The sequence below is a fragment of the Rhipicephalus microplus genome, chromosome X (genome assembly GCF_043290135.1).
Source record: "Rhipicephalus microplus isolate Deutch F79 chromosome X, USDA_Rmic, whole genome shotgun sequence".
NCBI lineage: Eukaryota > Metazoa > Arthropoda > Arachnida > Ixodida > Ixodidae > Rhipicephalus > Rhipicephalus microplus.
In genome coordinates, this window is record NC_134710.1 from 216,149,400 (window position 1) to 216,171,306 (window position 21,907).

Consider the following 21,907-nt stretch of genomic DNA (forward strand, 5'->3'; position numbering starts at 1 on the left):
TTCTAGCTTTCGCTGTGACTGTGCTGCACCTTCCGCACAGGCCTGGCATTTTTTTTTTACCTGCACCGTTAAGAACAAGGACTTTCGGCATTAATTATTTCTTGCCCATCTACTTATACTAATTTGAGTAAAAGTAAGCTTAATGTAGTTAGACATAGTCCCCTGAATTCTTGCTGTTTCTTTTTTGTTATATTCTGTAACTGCATGATGTGTCACATCTGCTTTGATGAATTACGTAAAGGAGTAGTGGAAATCTACATGGAGTGGCAGTGTGAACTTTTTCTCGTGATATCTTTTAATATTTCTGCAGTCGAGTTCAAAACTTAAGAAGGGCCCAGATAACTGAAGCACGGCAACCGATTGCCTCCGTGACCAAGAGAAATATTCCCGCTCGGCCATAGTGTTCAAAGGCAGGGTAACTGGCTGTCCAGCTCATGGCATTAGGCTGGAGTGAACTGCCGCTGGTGCAGGCTTCTGTTTTTGAGGTGACCATGGCACTGATTTCTTAAGTTATAATCGACTATAAGGGGGTCCGGTTTTATAGGAGTACTGACATGAAAATTTTAAGTTGTGTGTTTTTTTTTGTCGAATCTAAGGCATCGCCCTTAGAAGCCTAGAAAATGTACTGGTAAGCATGAGTGCACCCTGAAAAAGTAATTACAGTGAATTTTTTAAAGCCAGTTTCGGTTCCCGCTGTACCCTTACATTACAACGTGATACAAGCTTCTCATGACTCGCTCGGGCAATATATTTTGACGATTCCATGGCCACTCTGCACCACGGCTTTTCTGGTGACACACAAGTGGCCATTTTTTAATGTTTTGGTGATGTACAAGTGATTTCAGAAGTTTTACTGCCTGGTGTCATCAAAACTATCCAGACTACTGCGTGAGTCGCCAGATTAGTACTGTAGCCCGACGTCAAGCTAGTGTCGATATAGGTATAGGCACCACGGGAAAATTGATTCTATTATCAAAATAAAATATCTTACGAGCATTTGCTTAGCCTCACGCTTGCTCAAAGCTATCTCCGTATGCAGCAGATTTGTATGACAGTGTAAACACACCTCCAAAAGTTGATGCAGTACCCTTTTAATTAATGCAGTCAAATTTATGATGAAAAGTTTTCATGAACGATTTTATAACCTATTTCTTTGTAAGTTATTTGTCACAAATTAATTTATTGTTTATTTGATTCAGTACATATCTTTTCAAAATGTTTTTGTGCAGATCCATGACAATGTTGAGAGGCTCTTCACGAAGTTTATTACTCAAGGAAAAGCTACTATTCAACTACGAGAACCGCCGCACAACTTGATCATTAGTAAGGTAGGCAGTAGTTAGTAACTCTGTCGTTGGTAACACGCTTTGTTTTTCGAATTTATCAGTTTGATATCAGTCTTTGTGTGCTACATTTTGTTGTGCACATGTGAATATGTTTGAATGTGCTTGGTGTGTTCTTTAAATACATAGGTTCAAAAGAACTGCGCATTCTGATGACAAAGAAGACACCTAGCGCTGGGTGTGTCTTCTTCGTCGGGTTTTTTTTTTTTTTTTTCGCAGTCCTCTTGAAGTTATAAATTCTCAACCTGCCCTAAATGCTGCTGTCATATGTTCATTCCGGGATAGGGTTCCTGAGAGAGAAAAAAAGTCTTCAGAAATAAACTGTGCGGTGTGGCGGTCAGTCATTTTGATAAAATGGCACTAATAATAGTTACTTAATGCAAACTCACATTAACTTTTAGATTAATTTATAGCACATATTACAGTGGACAAATTGTAACCTAGGTGTCTGCTTCACTCGACAACAATTTGAGAGTGGAGTAAAGGCTGTGGTGGCGGGGCTTCTACACATATGTGTTGCTCCGCAAGTGGTATGGGCAGCTTGTGGCTGATTTTGGTTTTGCTTTCTCACATTGCTGATGCATTTAGAAAAACATATACCATATACAAAAAATGTTAAAATTAGAAACATTGCAATTCTTCATTGCCATTCAGTGTGATATTAAGACTGCCTTTTTCTTGGAGAACCAAACAGAACATTTGCTGCCACTTACTGACCCAGTACATCACAGACACCATGTTTACTTTGGAAATCTGGCATGGAAATGGAAAAAAAAAAAAAGGAAGGCATTCTTGCAAATTGAACAATAGCTGTATTTTTTCTACTACTTCCCACAAGTGTTGCAGTCTCATAATAAATAAAACAGTACTTATTTCAGCATCGCAAATTAGAAAATTATCAGTAAACTTAAGTACTATTTTTTAGTGTAGTAGTAGGCATGCATTTCAGTTTTGTAGCTTCCACATTGTACTGTTAAGAAAAGTCACCAAGTTGGCCGTATCCACTTTGAACAAATGTCCAGGATGGCACAAATTTTAAGTTATTCATTCCTAAGTTGTGCTATGAAATACATGGTCATTCTAGTTACTTTTGTGCTAATTACAATGCCTAAAACAATGTGCTACTCTTACATATCAGTTTAAGTATATGTGCCTTGCAAACTCACTGGCTACAATACATCATATATCACATTTGCCTTATGGCATGTACTTAAATAATTGATAGTTGACTACAACTAATTTAACTAAACTTGTTGATAAAATTCTGATTAGTGATTCTAAATAACTACACATCACTAGGTTTTGGATATTTATGAGTGCCTACCACACTTAGAAAGCAGGTACAAAAAAATTGGAGGTTCCTGTTACTGTAAGCCAGGAAAATTATCACTTTTTTTCTACAGCTTGATGTGCGTGTATGCAGAACAGAGTGTTTAGTGGTTGTATATTTCTGCTCTTTCTCAACACAGGCTGATATTTCGGAGCTACGCCGGTTTCTGAATTTAATAAATCTTGCCCACCATGGTAAGCACCTTGAGCAGTCTGCTTTTTCAGGACCACCATCAAAGGTCACTCCCACAAAAGAAATATTAGTTGTACGTCATCGGAAAGACTACCCATCTGGTGGATTTCCAAAAACATTAAAGAGGCTGACAATTGAGGTAAGTTTGAGTTATTGTACATTTATTTGTTCAAGTTGTGCAGTGGAATGAAACTGGTTATAAGAGGGTATCGGATATCACAACGAGAAGCCGCTGCATACTATATTTTAGTGTGTCTTCAATGGAGAAATAAATTAGTTACTACAGTAGGCTGTTATTAAAGGGCCAGTCAACACTCTCCGACTTTTTTTTTACACCCATCAAACAAGCTCGACAAATCGTAGAGTAGGCCGCAATGATCACATTTTCTGAATATTACAGCGATACGCGTTGCACAAAGCCTTCTTTTTGAAAAACCATTCCCGCGCATTTTTCCTGCGCCTAACCAACGCCTTTCCATACGTTGTGACGTCAACTAGGAGGCCGGCAACGTGACGTAGCTCATCGATTGGTCTGAACCAGGTCTCAACAAACATTAGTGTAGTCAACATTTCCTGTTCCCACAGTATCCCCCCACAGCTACCACAGAGTTATTCAGTCATACGAGTTGCGAAACTTCTTGCAGTCTCCGTGTATCGAAATCCAAACATGCTACTGGCCCAGTTTTGGGGAGTGAGCAGATTGTTGTGTTACTTGTTGACCAGCACACCCACTAGTATTAAACGCATTATTTCGGTTTTGTGTTGCTGCTCCCAGATGGCCCGACAGTTTGCTGACTCCCTGAAAATCAGGGCAACTGCATGTCCAGGTTTTGGAAGGCAGTTTCACTATAAATCGTTGTCGGCTGCAAATCGAGTGACTGGGCTGTGGAGGAGCATCGGTAGCGGGTGAACAGTAAACAGCCAGGCGTCTCGGCAAGCGGAAGTGCGTTGCGATTGATTGAGTATGCTGATGACGTCAATTGCTGATGTCGTGTCACGTTGCCGAAGAGGGTGGAGTTGTGACAATAGGCTATGCCTTCCCCTTTCTCTGGGGTAGAAAGGTGGCGAGACCGCGCGAAAATTTGAAACCGGCTGAAACTGATGTTTGAACCCCGGTAACTTGCTTAATATAGCATGTAATCGCAAAATTCTTGCTGCAGCATGTTCACAAAGTAAAAGTGCATATATACCTCTTTATAACAATTTTTGATTGATTGGTATGTGGGGTTTACTGTCCCAAAACCACCATATGATTATCAGAGACTCCGTATTGGAGGGCTCCGGAAATTTCGACCACCTGGGGTTCTTTAACGTGCCCCCAAATCTGAGCACACGGGCCTACAACATTTCCGCCTCCATCGGAAATAAATGCAGCCGCCGCAGCCGGAATTCGATCCCGCGACCTGCGGGTCAGCAGCCGAGTACCTTAGCCACTAGACGACTGCGGCGGGGCCATAACAATTTTTAGACCTTGGGGTTGTTTACTGGCCCTTTAAATGGAACCTGAAGGCACCAGTAAAATGTGTTCCGTTTACTGAGAGATGAACAGGAGCACACAATGCAAGAACAAAACCAATCTTGTCAGAAGCATTTCTTCCATTTAAGCAGCAGTTCCGTTTAACAGATTTTCATTTACTGAGAGTCTACTGTATACAATGTTCCAGTTCTACATTATTGACTGTAGCAAATAAGTCTAACTCATTGCTTTTATTCAAGTTCTTCAGTAATAACTATACCCATGCTGTTAAAAAGTCCCTAGCTTTTGTTTCTAACATTCAAGGAAATCTGGGAAAACTAATCATAGATATGTGGAATGATATCAAGTTCATTATGTGTCGCGTTCACGGAAAATCATATGAACAATGGAAACACGTTGGCGCTTCTGACAAATACTTTCTCCATGGTTTGTCATCCAAGATAGCTTTTTCATATGCCTTGCACAAGCATATCTCATATTTGTGTTGTTCAAGATTTTGAGTGTATGAGTCCAGATTAAAATTCTTTCTCGCTTTTTTCAGAATGGTATTGCATAAATAAAAGCTTGTCTCTCGGTTGGACCAATCCTATTTTCATTTTAGTATGCGCAACTGTCAATAGCTTGTCCTGGTGTCTGAAGGCCTGTTGTGAAACGGCTTCACTGTGTTGCTTGTCTGCCCCTTACCTCCCACGGTCATCACTATTTTAAAAAAAGAAACAGGCATTGTCATGGTGCTTGACTAGCAGCGGATCTCCATCTCCCAAGCAACTGGGCATGTGTGCAGCACGGTCAATGCGATACCTGGAAGAGCGGCCTTTCAGAGCCTTTTGTAAACACTTTTTGGGTAACTGCTACAAACAGACTTGCAGGGTATCCTTTATGCCATTAATCATAATTTTTGTGTAGTAGGGACGCATTCACTATGCCACCCTTCACCATTTTTTGGAAAAGTGTAGTACCCGCTACACACTTTCAAAGAATTTTGTGCAAATTTTTTATGCTGTAGCTGTCGGCGATACAGAATTATGCCTGAAGCTTCTGTTGGAGGGTTGGAGCATTCGACGGCTTCTCGTTATGCCATTCGCATTGCGTGGCGCCTGGTTGTTCTTTTGCTGTTCTAAAACGCTTTGGTACTCATAACAATGCCATTCCTTTCCCGACATCAAGTCTGCCTAAGGTCAGTTTGCAACGCAGTTGCTAGCACTGACATGGCTCTGTGGTAGATTATTGGACTGACACACAGGGGACCAGGGTTCAAATCTCATCGTGTCCTTGGTGTTTTTATTTTTTACTTTTTTCTTATTTTGCGCTATAGTGATTACGAACACCAGCTGTGGCAGTGGACAACTATGGTGCATGCAATCCTTGTTGTGATTGCATAACAGCTTTCGGTGTAAAACAATTGCCTGCAAGCACAGTGTGAAAGATCTAGCTGCTGTGCAGAGTGGCCTTAGACAGAGAGAAGGGAGTGTCATGGGAGGTTGTCATGCTGAGCCTAGCTAAGTGACATGTTTCTCCAACTTTTTTACGGTGAGGCTACTTCTTTTAAACCCTGCGTGCATCCCCTGCATGCATTCTCGGGGGACATAGCATGGGGACAAGAATGAAAACGAATGCAGTCAAACTCGACTATATATTGAACTTGGGGAAATCGAGTTGTCGTTTATTGAACTATATTTGAGGATTACAATCACGGAGGAAGAAAAAGATGACAGGGAGTATTACGTCATATGAGTGGAGCCCACCGTGTCAGCCCAACACGTGATCAAAACGTCAGAGCGTGCGGTAGGTTTTAGCACTCTCAGCGCTGTTCCGTCAGTGAACTTAATTGGGCCAGTTAGTTCTGCATGGAAACAATGTGGACGCGCTTTGAAGACGTGAACCAGGAATTGACAGTGCATACCTGTCTTTTTCTTGTCCGCGTCTTAAAGCGCACCCACATCGTCGACATGCAGAAGAGTCACTCGATTCATTGTCAAGTTGTTCAATTCAGCTTTTTGACTAAAACTGGAAACCTTCCTCCTGTTGAACCCCGAACATATTTGTGTTTTCGTCTAAGCATACAACCTCAGGATAAAACGCTTATTTCTACGCCTGTGTCATACCGGACACTTTTTAAAGAGATCAGCGGCAATCGGAATCGCTCACGATCCGAAGTGATCATGTGACTGAGAAATTATAAAATGTACTGATGTGATGACGTCAACTGCGGCTGCAGGGTCACGCGAACTATTATGATTTACTCACGATGTAAGCTATTCATGAATCAAACTTTCAAGTTCAACCTACCTAAATTTACAGTCCATGTTCACACCCGAAAGATACATTAGCTAGAGGCGGTGGCTATTCAAACAGTTCTTTTGAATAAGCTTGTTACCATCTGCTCTTTTTATATACCTCCACACCACTGTCTTGAAAAACATGAATTCCAGTCATTCATAGACGAAAATTCAGAACCCTATCTTGTCCTAGGAGACTTCAATGCACATAGTAGCCTCTGGGGTGACTTTCACTGTGGTGCACGTGGTTGCCTGGTTGAACAGTTCCTTCTCTCCTCCAGCTATGCCTCCTGAAGCCAACCTATTACAACATCGCTAACAATACGCACTCAACAATAGACCTCAGCATAACATTTCCATCACTCCTGCCTCTACTTAAATGAGAATTCATTGATGATTCATATGGAAGTGACAATTTCCTATAGTTCGCATCACATCAATAGCAAGTGCATGTCTTCCACAGGTTTCCAAGTGGCGGACCGATAGAGCCGACGGGGAACAGTTTCAAAAAATTACTCTCTTACCTTGGACGGACATAGGGATGTTAAGCATAGAGGCTGCTGTGGGCTACTTTACAGCTTTCTTGATTTATGCTGCTACAAGATGTATTCCACAAACATGTGGACCGTCAGGCAAAAGACGAGTCCTATGGTGGCATAATGCTGAATACGAACAGGTAATACAAACGGGCTCGCCGAATACGAACGGGTATGCGTGATCAACCGCTGGGATGACGCTGGCGACGCCGCTCAAATAAAATGACACGTAGCTGAGCTTCGCAGCGTCATCCCAGCGGTTGATCACGCTTACCCGTTTGTATTCGGCGAACCAGTCTTCAACATCCTCCTCTTCTGTACCTCTCAAGATTGGTGGGTCGTGTTGACGCGATGGGCCAGGGCAGACCAATGTGGGCACCAGGACAGCAGGTTGTTGGTGCGGTTTATTCGATACTTCATCTGGCATTGTAGAGGCTGGCTTGAGTTTCAGGCTGCAAAGTTTCAGGTTATCGCTACCCCGCACCTCCACCACTTGTTACGGTGGTTTATTGAGCTACACAGCAACCGGAAAGATAGCAGCAGCAGCAGGCAAAGCGTAGCCAGGGAGCGAACAGCCGAGCGAGCCAGGCGATGGCAATGCACTTCCGCATGTGTCCATCTTCTTCCTCACAAGTGCCGTAATGCACACAAAAAACAAAATAAGGCATGGAAGTTACTTCGAGACTCACTGACAGCTGAGAATCTTATGAACTTTAAGAACATTAAGTCGCAAGGAAGGAGAATGCGCCGATAAGCAAGAAGGGAAAGCTGGCATAAATTTTTATCAAGCATTAATTCTTACACAGATGAGGGGAGAGTCTGGAACATGGTAGGTAAGATAGCAGGTCGACAATTACACTCACTGGCTCTAGTGAACACCCAAGGGGAGAGTTTGGAAGACCAGGCGAACACTCTCAGGGCATACTTCGAATAGGTCTTTAGCTCATCCCATAACAGTGCAGCGTTCCAAAGGTACAAAGGAAGAATAGAAAAACAAAAAATAGAACGCAAATCCACAAACTCTGTGGCATACAATGAACCATTTGTCTTAGCTGAGCTACAAGCATCGTTAAGCTGCTTCAACAAAACCGCTTTGGTTTGATTGATTGATTGATTCATATGTGGGGTTTAACGTCCCAAAACTATCATATGATTATGAGAGACGCCGTAGTGATGGGCTCCGGAAATTTCGACCACCTGGGGTTCTTTAGCGTGCACCCAAATCTGGGCACATGGCCCTACAATACTTCTGCCTCCATCGGAAATGCAGCCGCCGCAGCCGGGATTCGATCCCGCGACCTGCGGGTCAGCAGCCGAGTACTTTAGCCACTAGACCACTGTGGCGAGGCAACGAAACCGCTCCAGGCTCCGACCGTATAGTATACGAAATGCTGAAACGTCTGCCCCCTGAAATCCAAAAAGCACTCCTTTCCTTGTGCAGTGTCATTTGGCTTTGCGGCGAGATCTCTTCCACCTGGAAAGAAGCCATCATTATTCTAATTCTTTAACAGGGCAAGGACCCATCTCCAGAGTCCAGCTACAGGCCAATAGCGTTAACTAGTTGCCTTTGCAATGTCTTTGAGAAAATGATAAATAGGTGACTGACGCAATTCCTTGAAACTAATGGCTTACTCAACCCATAGCAATGTGGGTATCGAGAGGCTAGGTCAACCATTGACCACCTTCTCTGTATCGAGGCACAAATTTGTGATGCTTTTATTCATAAACAATTATTTCTGTGTTCCTCGATGTGGAGAAGGCCTATGACACAACGTGGTGCGTTGGCATACTCCGAGACTTGTCTCACTTAGGTGTGCGGGGCAAGCATTCCATGTCCGAGTGGGCACTGCTTTGTCCCGTACATTTGTCCAAGAAACAGAAGTGCCGCAAGGAGGTGTATTGAGTTGTCCACTATTTATAGTCAAAATGATCTCCTTGCGCCTTGCTATCCAACGAAATATGTTTTACTGCACATATGTTGATGATGTACAGGTCAGTTTTAAATCATGTAACCTCTTCATGTGAGAACGCCAGGTCCAATTAGGTTTGAAGAAGATATCGAATTCGGCGGATGAAAATGGGTTTAAACTGAATGCACAAAAAAGCACTTGCGTCCTATTTTCTAAAAGAAAGAGGGGCCTTCACCCCGACCCTGGCATCAACTTGCAGGGTCAGCGTCTGCCTGTAAAGACCGAACAAAAGTTTCTGGTCGTACTATTAGACTCAAAACTGACCTTCATACCACACATTAAGCATATCAAAATTAAGAGTAAAAAAACCATGAATATTCTGAATGTGTTAGCTCTAAATACATGGGGTAGTGACAAGAAGTGCTTGCTGAACCTTTACAAAAGCTTCATTCACACTCGCTTAGTCTATGGGGCCGTCGTTTATCAATCTGCAACACCAAGTGTTTTAAAGATGCTGGATCCTGTGCACCATTTGGGCATCTGCCTTTCTACGGGGGCTTTTCGCACTAGCCCTGTGGAGGGCCTGTATGTAAATTCATATGACTGATCGCTCCACCTACAGAGATGTTACGTGTCTTTTGTGTACTTTCTGAAGGTGAAGGCAGACAAGCAACACCCCTCTCATCTCACTATTTATGATTTGTCTAATTCTGGCTGGTTCCAGTACCGTCTTTCGTTGAGGCAGCCCTACTCGCTCCGTGTGAGGGGCCTCGCCGAAGAAACAGGCGTACCACTTCTCGAACAGAGTTCGATGGCTCCTGCTGCATATCTACCGCCGTGGCAGTGGCAGCTTATTGACTGTGATGTCTCTTTCGTGGAAGTCGCAAAGCACGCACCACTTGCACACATTCACACATACTTCCTCGAACTACAACATAAATACACATGCCCTGAGTTCTTTATTGATGCCTCAAAGTCCAACACATATGCAGCGGTAGGCCAATCGTTTTCAGAGGCCGGCACTCTCCATCCTGATGCAAGTATTTTCACAGGAGAAGCTTATGCAATACTGGTGGTCGTAAAACACATCAAACAGATAAAACTACAAAAGGCAGTAATTACACAGATTCCCTAAGTGTGGTAAAAGCCCTGGAAACTTCTAAAAAACACAAAAGCCCTTCCTAGTGTCACTTTACTCACTTTTGTGCACTCTATACACATCAAAACAGCATGTTGTTGTCTGTTGCGTGCCAGGGCTCTGTGAGATACAAAGAAACATTTTGGCAGACAAGCTGGCTGCATCTGCCAATGACACCACTTTCAATGCACCAATATCAATCCCTGGACTTGATTTAAAACCTTTTGTAAAACGATGCTCATGGGCTATTGGCAGAGCACACGGAATAGACACACAGACAATAAACTACATGCTATTAAGCTGCAACTTGGTAATTGGCCACCACTATCAAAATCATGACACACAGAAGTAATACTTACAAGGCTAAAAACAGGACACGCACATTCTTCACATTTATATCTTTTGTCTTCCGGCGATCCTCCATTGTGTGAAAGATGTGGAAAACCACTTATGGTTTTCCACATCCTTGTACTACAATGCTATAACTTAGATGCTCTAAGAAAAAAGCACCTTTTACTGCCCTACGGATAGCAGCTCTCACTACACCTTGCGATGCTCATCGGTAAGGATCCGCTTTTTAAACTTCAATCACTCTTCAGGTTTTTAAAACATGTCCGTAGTTTTCACGCTATATTTCGATGTGATCCATAGCTTGACCTCTGTACAGAGGTCGCGGACGCGACGGCCCTCTCCACAAACATTGTCGTTTATTCCACCTCCATATGTTTCATGTCACTGCCATGATTTTAATATTTTTTAGTTATAACCCGCCTCAGAGCGTGGAATTTTAAGCCCCTTTACAGCCGTGCAACACTATCATTGTTCATGTTCTGTTCATATTACTTCAATAACGCACCAATGCTTTTTCCTCATCATTATTCGTGGCGCTCTTTGGCCATCACATGGCCCTTGTGCCAATTAACACCATATATCATCATCATCATGTGTTGCATGCGGTGCTAAATGTAGGCGCCTTTTCAAAAAAAAAAAAAAAAAACCCTTTTTATTGCAGATGCCGGTACGTGTGCCTCCCATCTTAGATTTTCAGATACCTGTGTTCCTTAACTGGAGTTAGCTGAGTGTTTGCGATAGTTTTCGAAAATTCGGATGTAATGTTTTTTCTGGTTATTCTAAGTAAAGCTTATTTATCTAAATTTAATGACAGCTGCCACTGCACACACCATCAAAACACTGTTTTTAGGTCACTTTCAAGGGCTAGGTAATCCTTGGGACAGTTAATTTCTTTGTACACAATAAATCGGCAAAAAGCCCTATGTTAGTCCTAATATGCGGGTAGATCATTTATAAAAATGAAAAATAAAATGGGAGCCAAAACACTGCCCTGAGGTAACTTCGATTATTTCAGATTTTTGTTGATTACATCTTACGCTGTTGTCTTTAGACACGTCATGCACCAGCACCAGAGGAGTTAACACTTCGTAAACATGGTTAGCATTTCTGAAAGGACAGCATCAAAATCTGTTATTAGACATAAGTCATCTACGAGCTGAAAAACAGCAACAACATCCGTGTGCTTCACACGCTTATCTAGAACCTGGTTATGTTTTGCTAAAAACAGTCCACTTACTATATGGAGGTCACTTAAGTAAATATGGAGCGAGAGAACGGAAAAAGACAAAAAAGAGCATGCAGCCTCTCTCTCTCCTCCCCTCCCCTAGCCCAATGAAAATGCTACACCTATGGCAGGTGTGGTGGCTCTGCTGTAGTATGTCATACATTGTACTCATGAGACCGAGATGCATGTGTTAGAGCACTGCACTAATAATTTTGGTTTTGTGGGCTATACCGACACATCGAAACCAACAGTCGTACATGGGTCATGCATTGACCCGTCATTAGCGAAGGATATGCTCTGTGTGAAGGTAAATTCAATGTGTATAAATTTTTACATGTGTATGAGAGCCACATATGCGAAATTATTTATGGCTTCATTATATGTGCAGTTGAAGTAGCTTAGTTGGTAATCCATCCCCATATTAATGCTGCAGGCCTAATTTTTATCTCTCCCTTCATGCAAAAGCACACGCTTTGTATCTATATGCTCCCTGGAGAAGCTAAAGGAAAGTTGATCGATTCCTTTCGAATCTCATGCCTGTGGCTGGGATCTTCCATCTGGTTTGTGTGTTTATCTTTAATACACTGTTGTATGTCACATTTGTCTGCCTTTTTGCTAACTTGCAATATTCCACTATCTTAGACTATACATTTGTAGCAGTAGCCCTAAATTTTGAGATCCACATAACTGTATTTAAAGTGTTGTTTGATAAAGTACAGTCATATATACCTGTTTATTTGTTTGTGTCGAAAAAAAATAGCAGGAGAAGCGATTCCATTGTGTTCAACTGCGTGACATTCTCAATTTTGCATTATCAAGTGAGTGCTCCAGAGAGAATTTTTTTCCATGATATCTGCAATGAATCAAAACATTTATATGGCTCTTCATAAGAGCTCCGCATTATTTATTTAGGCATTTGAATGTGAAGCACAACTTCCTTCGGCAATGCACTCTTATTACCTGCCCCAGAGTGCTCCAAATAGAAAGTTTTGCTTCTCCAAAAATTGCTCCAAATCTGCTATCACTCACTATGCAGAAGAATGTCAACACCTCACTTTCGTCTAGCATATTACTGTTGTTTACATGTACAGTGTGCAGCAAATGTGATGTTATTTTGTCTTGTGATATTCATACAAACTGCAATGATCTTGGCCACTTATTGCTAAAAATATAGTGAGTGTTCATTAGTTTAGTGACACCTTCATTTGTTATTGTCCTTTATAAATGGGCCCACATTAGAAAGCTAGCTTAACTAAATTTTTATAAAACTTGTTCAGAGTGTGAAAATTGGGAATTATCAAGATTAACCCATGAATGAAGAACCTTATATAGTATGCAGAACGCAGCAATGCTTTTACTGGTTTTGCATTGTTATCAGTGTATCAATCTAATTGTACCTACATATGTCTTTCTTCTGCAGGGCTGCCAACTGACTTGGCTAGGTCGTGATATCTTTGCACTGAACAACTTATGTAGCCTCAAATTAGTTGCTAACAGCCTGAAGACACTGACTCCCCAGCTGAGCAGTCTGCCATTGCGAGAGCTAGTTGTTTCACAGAACAACATTGAAAGGCTGCCTCCTGAGCTTTTTGAAGGCCAGCTTGTCAAGTCCCTTCAGTACCTTGACATTTCAAATAACAAGGCAAGGTTATCTGTGAACAACCTTTTTATGTAGTGACTTACTAGCATGAATTTCATGTGGCTTGCATCATTAGAAAAAATATTATTACTTTGCAGAATCTCATTTTTTTAATGTGCTGTTGTCAGCACACTTATATGCATTCGTTGGGCGGCACAAGTGCAGTCTACCATTATAGCCTGATCTTGGGTTAGTCTTCACGTGAGCATGGTACGCCTTATTGGTGGGACTTGCTTCAAATTTTTTCGATTTGCTTTTTGCTGTGGCTTCTGTCGCTGCAGCCACCTTCATCCGCCAATGAAGCCTAGAAAGCTGTATAGCTGAATATTACTTGTTAGAGTAAAGCACCTCACAATTGTAGATCTCACATTCTGTGAGCAAGTCTCTAGATATGGAATATCAAAGCTTATCCTGTCCCTTGACTTTTTAACCTTATTTGGCTGTATTGATACACAACACACACAGCAACAACAGCACTTTTAAAATCCAGCCATTGGTTATTGTGAGAGATAATTGAGCTGTGTGCTAAATGCAAGTGTGTAATGCATGCAAAACAGTAGGTTGTCAGAATGGTAATAAAGAAAGAATCCATCTTAATGTAGTCATGCGCAGAAACGCTTGATCTTTAGGGACATTTAAATGTCAGAATTTTCTAATTAACTCCTTCCCTACCGAAGACGAGCTAGGCTGGTCCACACTGAAACAGCTGTTTCACAGTGCGGCAATCAAGCTACCCTAATCCACTTTGCCAAGTTGTTTTTGGCTTTAACAGATAATTGTGCAAAAATTTCAAAACACACTCAAAGTAGCATTTTCGTTGGGGAATGACTTGACTCGGGCAGTCAGAATTGATAATGGCTTACCAACAACCGCTGTTGGTAAGCACGCACAAACAAAGAAGGAAAAGAGGATTGTTCACTGATGTTTTGTCGGACTCGGCGAATGAAGAATGATTTTTGTGCTTCCTAGAATGCGGTCACCATGACACAGTCAAGCAGTACATCTTCTCTCAACCACCAAGTTGTGATCAGTACTGCTTCTCCGCATATCAGCAATGTACACTGATAGGGGTAAACAAAACACCACCGGGACCTCAAAAATTTCTTTTCATGGCCTCATTTGTCACTTTGCTCTATTTCTTAAATTTTGATGAGGCATTCTTTAGACAAAGGACCAGCGATGCTCTGACACTCTCTATGGTACAGTGCAGAAAAGCCAATTTTTTTTTTTCTCTTGCAAGTAAAGCATCTTTCCATATATATTACAGTTGCTTGAGCATGCATAGAATTAAAGCTGTGCGAATAGCGAAATTTCGAGTGCAAAGTGAATTCAAATAATAAAGTTTGAGTGTGAATCAAATCAAATAATTTTTTAATATTTCTTGAATATTTCTAGAACATTTTTCTCACATTGAAGCGATATTGCGGAAAAACTGTTGGAGAGGATTCCTAACCATATTCTTGCGAGATAGCAACATGAAAGTGTTTCTTTTGGCTAGGTGGAAATTTCAGGTTTGAAACAGCATCAATTAGTACCCCACCTCTAGTGTTTTTTTGTTTTTTTTTAAGGTTACATTTGTGATTTTAGCAGAGCTTGAAAGGCAGCTTTGCTGCAATATGAGAGTATGATGGGTTCAAAATTTGAAGGGGCCACTAGCAATCAGACATTTATTGCATTTGCCTTCAGGAAGTTCGACTGATTTGAATAGTAAAATTTCAGTGCGAGTCGAATTGAATATGAAACACTATTAGAAAAATATTGGAAATTTTGGACAGTTGCACATTCTTACATAGAACCAATTCCTCCTATAAAAATTTGTATTTTGATATCATTTCTGGCCAGAAAGCTTGTTAGGAGAAGGGTCAAGTTTTTTTAAATAAATGAACTTTAAATATTGAATCACTTATTAAATGTGCATAATTTTTTAATTAGATGGGAACAAAGATTTGTGGAGCTTCTTTGGCAACAAAAGGCTTATTACAAAGGCAGATTATAATGCTGTAGTACACATGAATGCCAACTGAATTGAAAAAAAGTGATAAAGAAGGGAGATGTGGGCATGCATCATGCACCATGACAGTGATATTAATGAAGCAAAGAAATAGCATGGCATCTGATAGTGTGAAGTGCTTATTAAAGGGGCCCTGCGACGCTTTTGCGACAGTTTTATTTAGTATCAGAATGGCTGTTGTAATGATTGCTGTGTGGCGAAGCCTTCGAACAGTGGGTCGTCCTCTCCAGCACCTTCTAGTGGGTCGCCCTTTTCGCAAAAAGAAGAGCAGCTCGTGCAGAGAGTCGGTCCCCGCATTGACTGTCACTATCAAGCATCATCGACAAGTGTCCGCCAATAAACGTCTTTACAATATGGTGGAGAGTGCTGTGCCCTTCGAACACCTTCGGTTCGCATTCGATGCCCTTGGAGCTTCGATCCCGTACTATGCCTTCTACCATGCACCAAGATGCCACTCAGCAAACGCTTCCTTCTGCGCCGATGCCATGTTCCAATGTCCCCCGCATCCGCAACCCTCCTGTCTTCACCGGCGCGGATGGCATCGACGTCGAGGACTGGCTGGCCATGTACGAATGCGTCAGCGTCCCCAATCACCTGGTTTTCTACCTCGCGGGTGTGGCCGGCATGTGATACAACAACCACGCATCCGATTTCCCCACTTGGTCCGCTTTTAAAACCGCCGTCGTCGACGTGTTCGGCCGTCCTGCCATTCGTAAGCTGCAAGCCGAACAGCGGTTACGTGAACGAGCACAGCAGACCGGTGAGTCCTTCACAAGTTACATCGAGGACATCCTTGACTTGTGCAAAAAAGTGGACGCAAGCCTGTCAGAGGCTGACAAAATTACCCATGTTCTAAAAGGCATCGTCGACGATGCCTTCATCATGTTCCTGGCCAAGAACCCCCGCACTGTGGCAGAGATCATTACACTATGCCAAAGTTACGAGGAGATGCGGCGGCAGCGCTCGATGACCCGTCGACCGTCCTCACGTGACGCTAATCTCTCGGCCTTGTCAACACTTCCTGACCACACCACCTTGCTCGCTGAAATTAAGTGATTCGTGTGTGAGGAAGTTGCCGCCAGGTCTCTTTACTGGCTTTTGCTTCCCCGCAACATGCTCAACAGCCGTCAAGCACACTTCTGCCTTCCCTCCACCGAGCCATTCAGCAGGAAATCGCGGAGGTCGTTCCTGAATACCACCAGCCACCTCCTGTATCTGCGCCACTCAGCTACGCCTAAGTTGTCGCCAGGCCGCCCCCACCGATTTTTGTGACTGACCCCCTTGGTTACACCGAAACCATCGCCAGGCCCCAGGACTTCGAAGAAATTGTGCCGCCTACATATGCCGACATCATCCACCTGCCCCGTGTGCCGCCCATTATGCAGTTATATCAGCAGCCGGCTCGCCCATTGCGTTCTGCGACATGAATGGGACCAGCGAACCGATAGGGCACTTCTGACAATCGCCCCATCTGCTTTGCCTATGGTTGCATCGGTCACGTAGTACGCTATTGCAATCGTGTGTAGCAGCCGCAGGTCGCCTCCAATTTTCCCAGCCAATCGAGCCGCTTTTATGACCAACCGCCGCCTACATCACCGTAGTCTTGCCCTGCTCCATCTACCCGCCATTCACCTTCTCCGCGACGTCGCTCACTGTCGCCAATGCGGCCACGTCCACTCGAGGGTGACCAGGAAAACTAGTCGTCGCAGTCCACGAGGCAAGGGCTGCGACGCTGTCGAACTGCGGAAGCCCTCAGGAAAGGCCATCGAATGTGATAGATGCGCTTGTGGATGGTGTTTGTGCATCTGCCCTTGTAGATACTGGAGCCGCCGTATCCGTCATGGACGCAAAACTTAGCTGATTACTGCGCAAAGTGACCACGCCACTTTCCGGGCTCTCCCTCCGTACAGCCAGCGCCCAAAGCATTCACCCTACAGCGATGTGCACAGCCCGCCTCACGATTCAGGACGTGATGTATGCCGTCGAATTCATCATAATTCCTTCATGCTCTCACAACGTCATCCTAGAATGGGATTTTCTCTCCCGCCACGACGCCGTCATTCATTGCGCACCAGCAGAAATAGAGCTCACACAATCCTCTTCTTTGACGCCGGCCGACAGTCCATCTGCTGCAAGCAAGTTACTCGTCAAAGACGACACGCAAGTGCCTGCAAACTCATTCGCGGCGGTGTCGGTCTACAGCGAAAGTCTTTCCGACACCGCTGCACTCCTCTCGCCATCTCATCGTGTTTTCACCAGAAAAGGCTTACTGGTAACTTTTGCGACCGTGCAAGTCACTCACAACAGCACCATTATTTTTGTTCTGAACTCATCCTCGTACAGTGTTACGTTGGTGCGAGGGGAATGTCTCGGCAGCGTGGAACCCATCAAAGACGCACAAGTCATGGATCAACCCGATGACATGCACTGCCGAAGTTCCAATACGCTTAGTGCTGTTTCTACATCTGTTTCATCATCCGCCGATGTATTTCGTCCTTCCATTCCCGACAACCTTACGCCGGTCCAGCGTTCCCAGCTTCTGGGCCTGTTGGAAGAATTTCGCTCTTTTTTCAATGTCGCTCAACCTTCTCTTGGCCGCACATTCACTGTTACGCATCGCATCGAAACAGCACACAAGCACCACTACGGCAACATCCATATCGCGTATCTCCCACAGAACGCCGTGTAATCAACGAGCAAGTCGACGACATGCTTCGCCGAGATGTTATTCGACCCTCTAACAGCCCCTGGGCGTCTCCTGTCGTTCTCGTCGCGAAGAAGGACGGTTCTGTGCGGACTACCGACGCCTCAACAAGATCACTCGTAAGGACGTGTACCCACTACCGCGTGTAGATGACGCGATTGACAGCCTGCAAGGAGCCGAATTCTTTTCATCCCTTGATTTGCGCTCAGGGTACTGACAAGTACGTATGGCTGAGGACGCTCGACCGAAGACCGCCTTTGTCACCCCCGACGGCTTGTACGAATTCAACGTCATGCCGTTTGGGCTGTGCAATGGGCCCGCCACCTTTGAGCACATGATGGATACCGTTCTGCGTGACATGAAATGCCACACGTGCCTGTGATACCTCGATGACGTCGTCGTTTTCGCTCCGGACTTCTTCACGCATCTTCAACGCCCGCGGCATGTTTTAACGCGTCTGAGTGACGCCAGTCTGCAACTGAACCTAAAGAAGTGCCGATTTGCAGCTCGGCAGTTGACAATACTCGGCTACGTCGTGTCCAAGGACGGAATTCTCCCCAATCCAGCCAAGCTTCGGGCCGTGACCGAGTTCCCCAACCCGACATCCGCCAAGGAACTGCGCAGTTTCGTAGGACTGTGTTCCTACTTTCGGCGCTTCATCCGAAACTTCGTGACTATCATATCGCCGCTGACGAAGCTCCTCGGAAGTATTGGGCCTCTCCATTCGTGGTCATCACAGTGTGACGACGCATTCACAACGCTCCGTCGTTTGTTGACGTCACCTCCCATACTCCGCCACTACGACCCTACGGCCCCTACAGAGGTACACACGGACGCCAATGGTGTCGGCCTCGGCACTGTCCTTGCGCAGCGCAAACCAGGGTTCCCGGAATATGTCGTGGCGTATGCAAGCCGTACGCTTACAAAAGCCAAGACTAATTACACCGTGTGGGAATTGAGGCTGGCCCGCTGCCTTTACGCGGGCTTTCCCGCCTTTCTGCCGGACAAGGCAGCGGGCTTTTCCCGCCTTTTCTGCCGTTCTCATGTCCCGACATGTCTGCCCTCCTTCGCTGTCTGCCGTGGTGGGAGAGCGGAGTGACGTTTAACTCCCTCACCCGGTAGCGGATGTTGGCGGTGGCGCCGCGCGCGGGGACTCCCAAGAGAGGTTTTCGCGCGCTGCGTCGGGAGCGGTCAGATACAGTCCGGGACTTCAAACGGTGAGCCACGCATTCTTTTCCGTCCATCGAGTCCCGTCGCTCGGGGCTCGTCGGACTTCGCTGACGGCGCCTCGCGCCCGATGCGAACGCTCACCTTTTGTTGCCCCGCTGCGTACTCACGGCCGAAGGGCAGTACGGTGTCCTAGTGCGTGGCCTAGCTACGCCGACCCGTCTCCCTCCGAAGCCAACGCGAGCGCCTTTTGCCCTCGCTCGAGCAACCGGGCCTTTGTTCCGGTGTCTCCGTGGATCACCTTTACCGCGGAGACGTGCTCGTGGCACCCCTGTGTAGTACTTTGTGCCCGTGGCGTGGATAAGCCTACTTGCTTTCCCGCCGCGCCTATTTGCAACGGGCTGTACTGCGTTTGGTGTTGCCACAATAAAGTGTTGCGACTTGAGCAGTATCGTGTTCTCGCCACGGCGACGGTTAACGCGTGCCCTGCGGCTCGCTAAGACCGAACCCACGCTGGTGGCCGTACTCCTTCGGGATACGTGTACACCACAACCGTCACTAAGAAAGAATGTCTGGCAATCGTCTGGGCCCTTACAAAGTTCCGACCTTATTTGTATGGTCGCCCATTTGATGTAGTCACCGACCATCACGCACTATGCTGGTTGTCGTCATTGAAAGATCCCTCAGGTCGTCTCGCACGGTGGGCACTTCGCCTGCAAGACTACGACATCTGCGTGCTGTACCGCAACGGAAGGCAACATGTGACGCCGACTCCCTGTCGCACTCTCTCTTGCCTGACGACAATGCCCACGACTCGGCGTCTCACCTTGCCATTTCTTCCATTAGCATTTATGCCGTTGCTACTGAACAGCGCAAGGATCAATGGATTTCCTCACTGATAGACTTGCTGACTGATCCATCCACTAGCGCGTTGCGTCAAGCCCACCATTTCGCCGTTGGCGACGACCTTCTCCACTGACGCAATTACAACGGTGACGGCCGCCAGTGGCTACTAGTCATACCCCGCAGTCTGCGCTCTGACATATGCGAATTCTTTCATTCTGATCCGCAATGTGCGCACTCCGGGGTATCGAAGACTAGCCACCGCCTTCGCCAACGGTACTTTTGGCGTGGCATGTACTGCTACGTGCAGAAATTCGTTCGCTCCTGCATAGATTGTCAGCGCCGCAAAACTTTAACGCACCTATCGCCAGTAGGTCTGCAATCTCTACTTTGCCCTGCCAGGCCGTTTGGGCGCATTGGCATCGATTTGTATGGGCCACTTCCACTAACGTCGGCTGGTAACCGCTGGGCCATTGTTGCTGTGGACCACCTCACGCGACACGCTGACACTGCCGCTCTCCCCGCGGCTACAGCGAGCGATGTGGCCTCCTTCCTGCTCCAATGATTCATGCTGTGACACGGGCCACCTCAGGAACTGCTCAGTGATTGAGGCAGCATCTTCCTGTCTGAAGTCATGGAAGCCATTCTTAAAGAGTGCAATGTTGTTCACCGCAAAACTGCTGCTTACCACTCGCAGACGAATGGCCTCACCGAACGCTTTAACCATACGCTCGGCGACATGCTCTCCAAGTAGGTCGCCGCCGATCACACAAAAAGGGATGCCATTCTACCATTCGTCACCTACGCATATAACACCGCTCCTCAGAGCACTACTGGCTTTTCACCTTTCTTTTTATTATATGGAAGGCACCCGTCGCACGCCATCGACACTATACTTCCGTACAAGCCAGATCCATCCGAGTGGGCGCCTATTTCTGCTACAGCCAAGCTTGCTGAAGAGTATCGAGAGCTTGCAAAGACCTTTACTGCGCATGATCAAGAGCGGCAAAAAGTCATTCGCGTTGACACCAGCACTATTGCGCCCACGTTCCTCCCTGGAGCGCTCGTCTGGCTCTCGATCCCTACCACTGCAACTGGCCTATCTTCAAAACTATTGCCCAAATACGAAGGTCCCTACCGTGTCGTCAAACGCACTTCCCCTGTAAATTACTAGATCAAACCCATGGAACCATCTTCAGACATGCGCCGTCGAGGGCGCGACATTGTCAACGTGGAGCACCTCAAGGCCTACCACGACCCAATCATAGTAACCAGCTGTTAAGGCGTCAGGCAGCTCCCTTTTCGTACCCGGGCAGTTGTGGCGAACCCTTCGAACAGTGGGTCGTCCTCTTCAGCGCCTTCTAGTTGGTCGCCCTTTTCGCAAAAAGAAGAGCAGCTCGTGCAGAGAGTCGGTCCTCGCATTGACTGTCACTGTCAAGCATCATCGACAAGTGTTCGCCAATAAATGTCTTAACAGCTGAGAGAAATGCAACAAGAATGATGGAAATTGGTGCCTTAAAAGTGAAGTCACGAGTTTTCAAAGTTTAAAACTTGACCAGACAACGGCGAGAAACGTTTCTTTTCTCAATTCACTCGCCTGGTGACGTCTCATAAAAACATACAGAAAATGTCACCTCATGGTGGCCTTCACACAGTATCGTGCTAGTGCTCTTTTTGAAAGCATCGTTAGAATGGTGCTAAAGACGAACCATGTGCGTCAAGTAGCAGACGCTTCCACGGCCCCACTATCAAAAGGTACACA

At 45.3% G+C, this 21,907-nt stretch overlaps 1 protein-coding gene across 2 annotated transcripts in view; it reads left to right on the forward strand.

Moving 5' to 3' along the window:
• The window catches only part of Lrr47 (Leucine-rich repeat 47), a 59,557-nt gene that overhangs the window by 9,660 nt on the left and 27,990 nt on the right, over positions 1–21,907 (forward strand). Inside the window, exons 2-4 of one of the 2 annotated variants that reach the window (XM_037435594.2) lie at positions 1,230–1,328; positions 2,813–3,004; positions 13,202–13,423. In XM_037435594.2, the coding sequence (XP_037291491.2) occupies positions 1,230–1,328; positions 2,813–3,004; positions 13,202–13,423 (513 nt within the window). The remainder of the gene's footprint in view (positions 1–1,229; positions 1,329–2,812; positions 3,005–13,201; positions 13,424–21,907) is intronic. The other variant, XM_075878625.1, reaches the window with a different exon arrangement.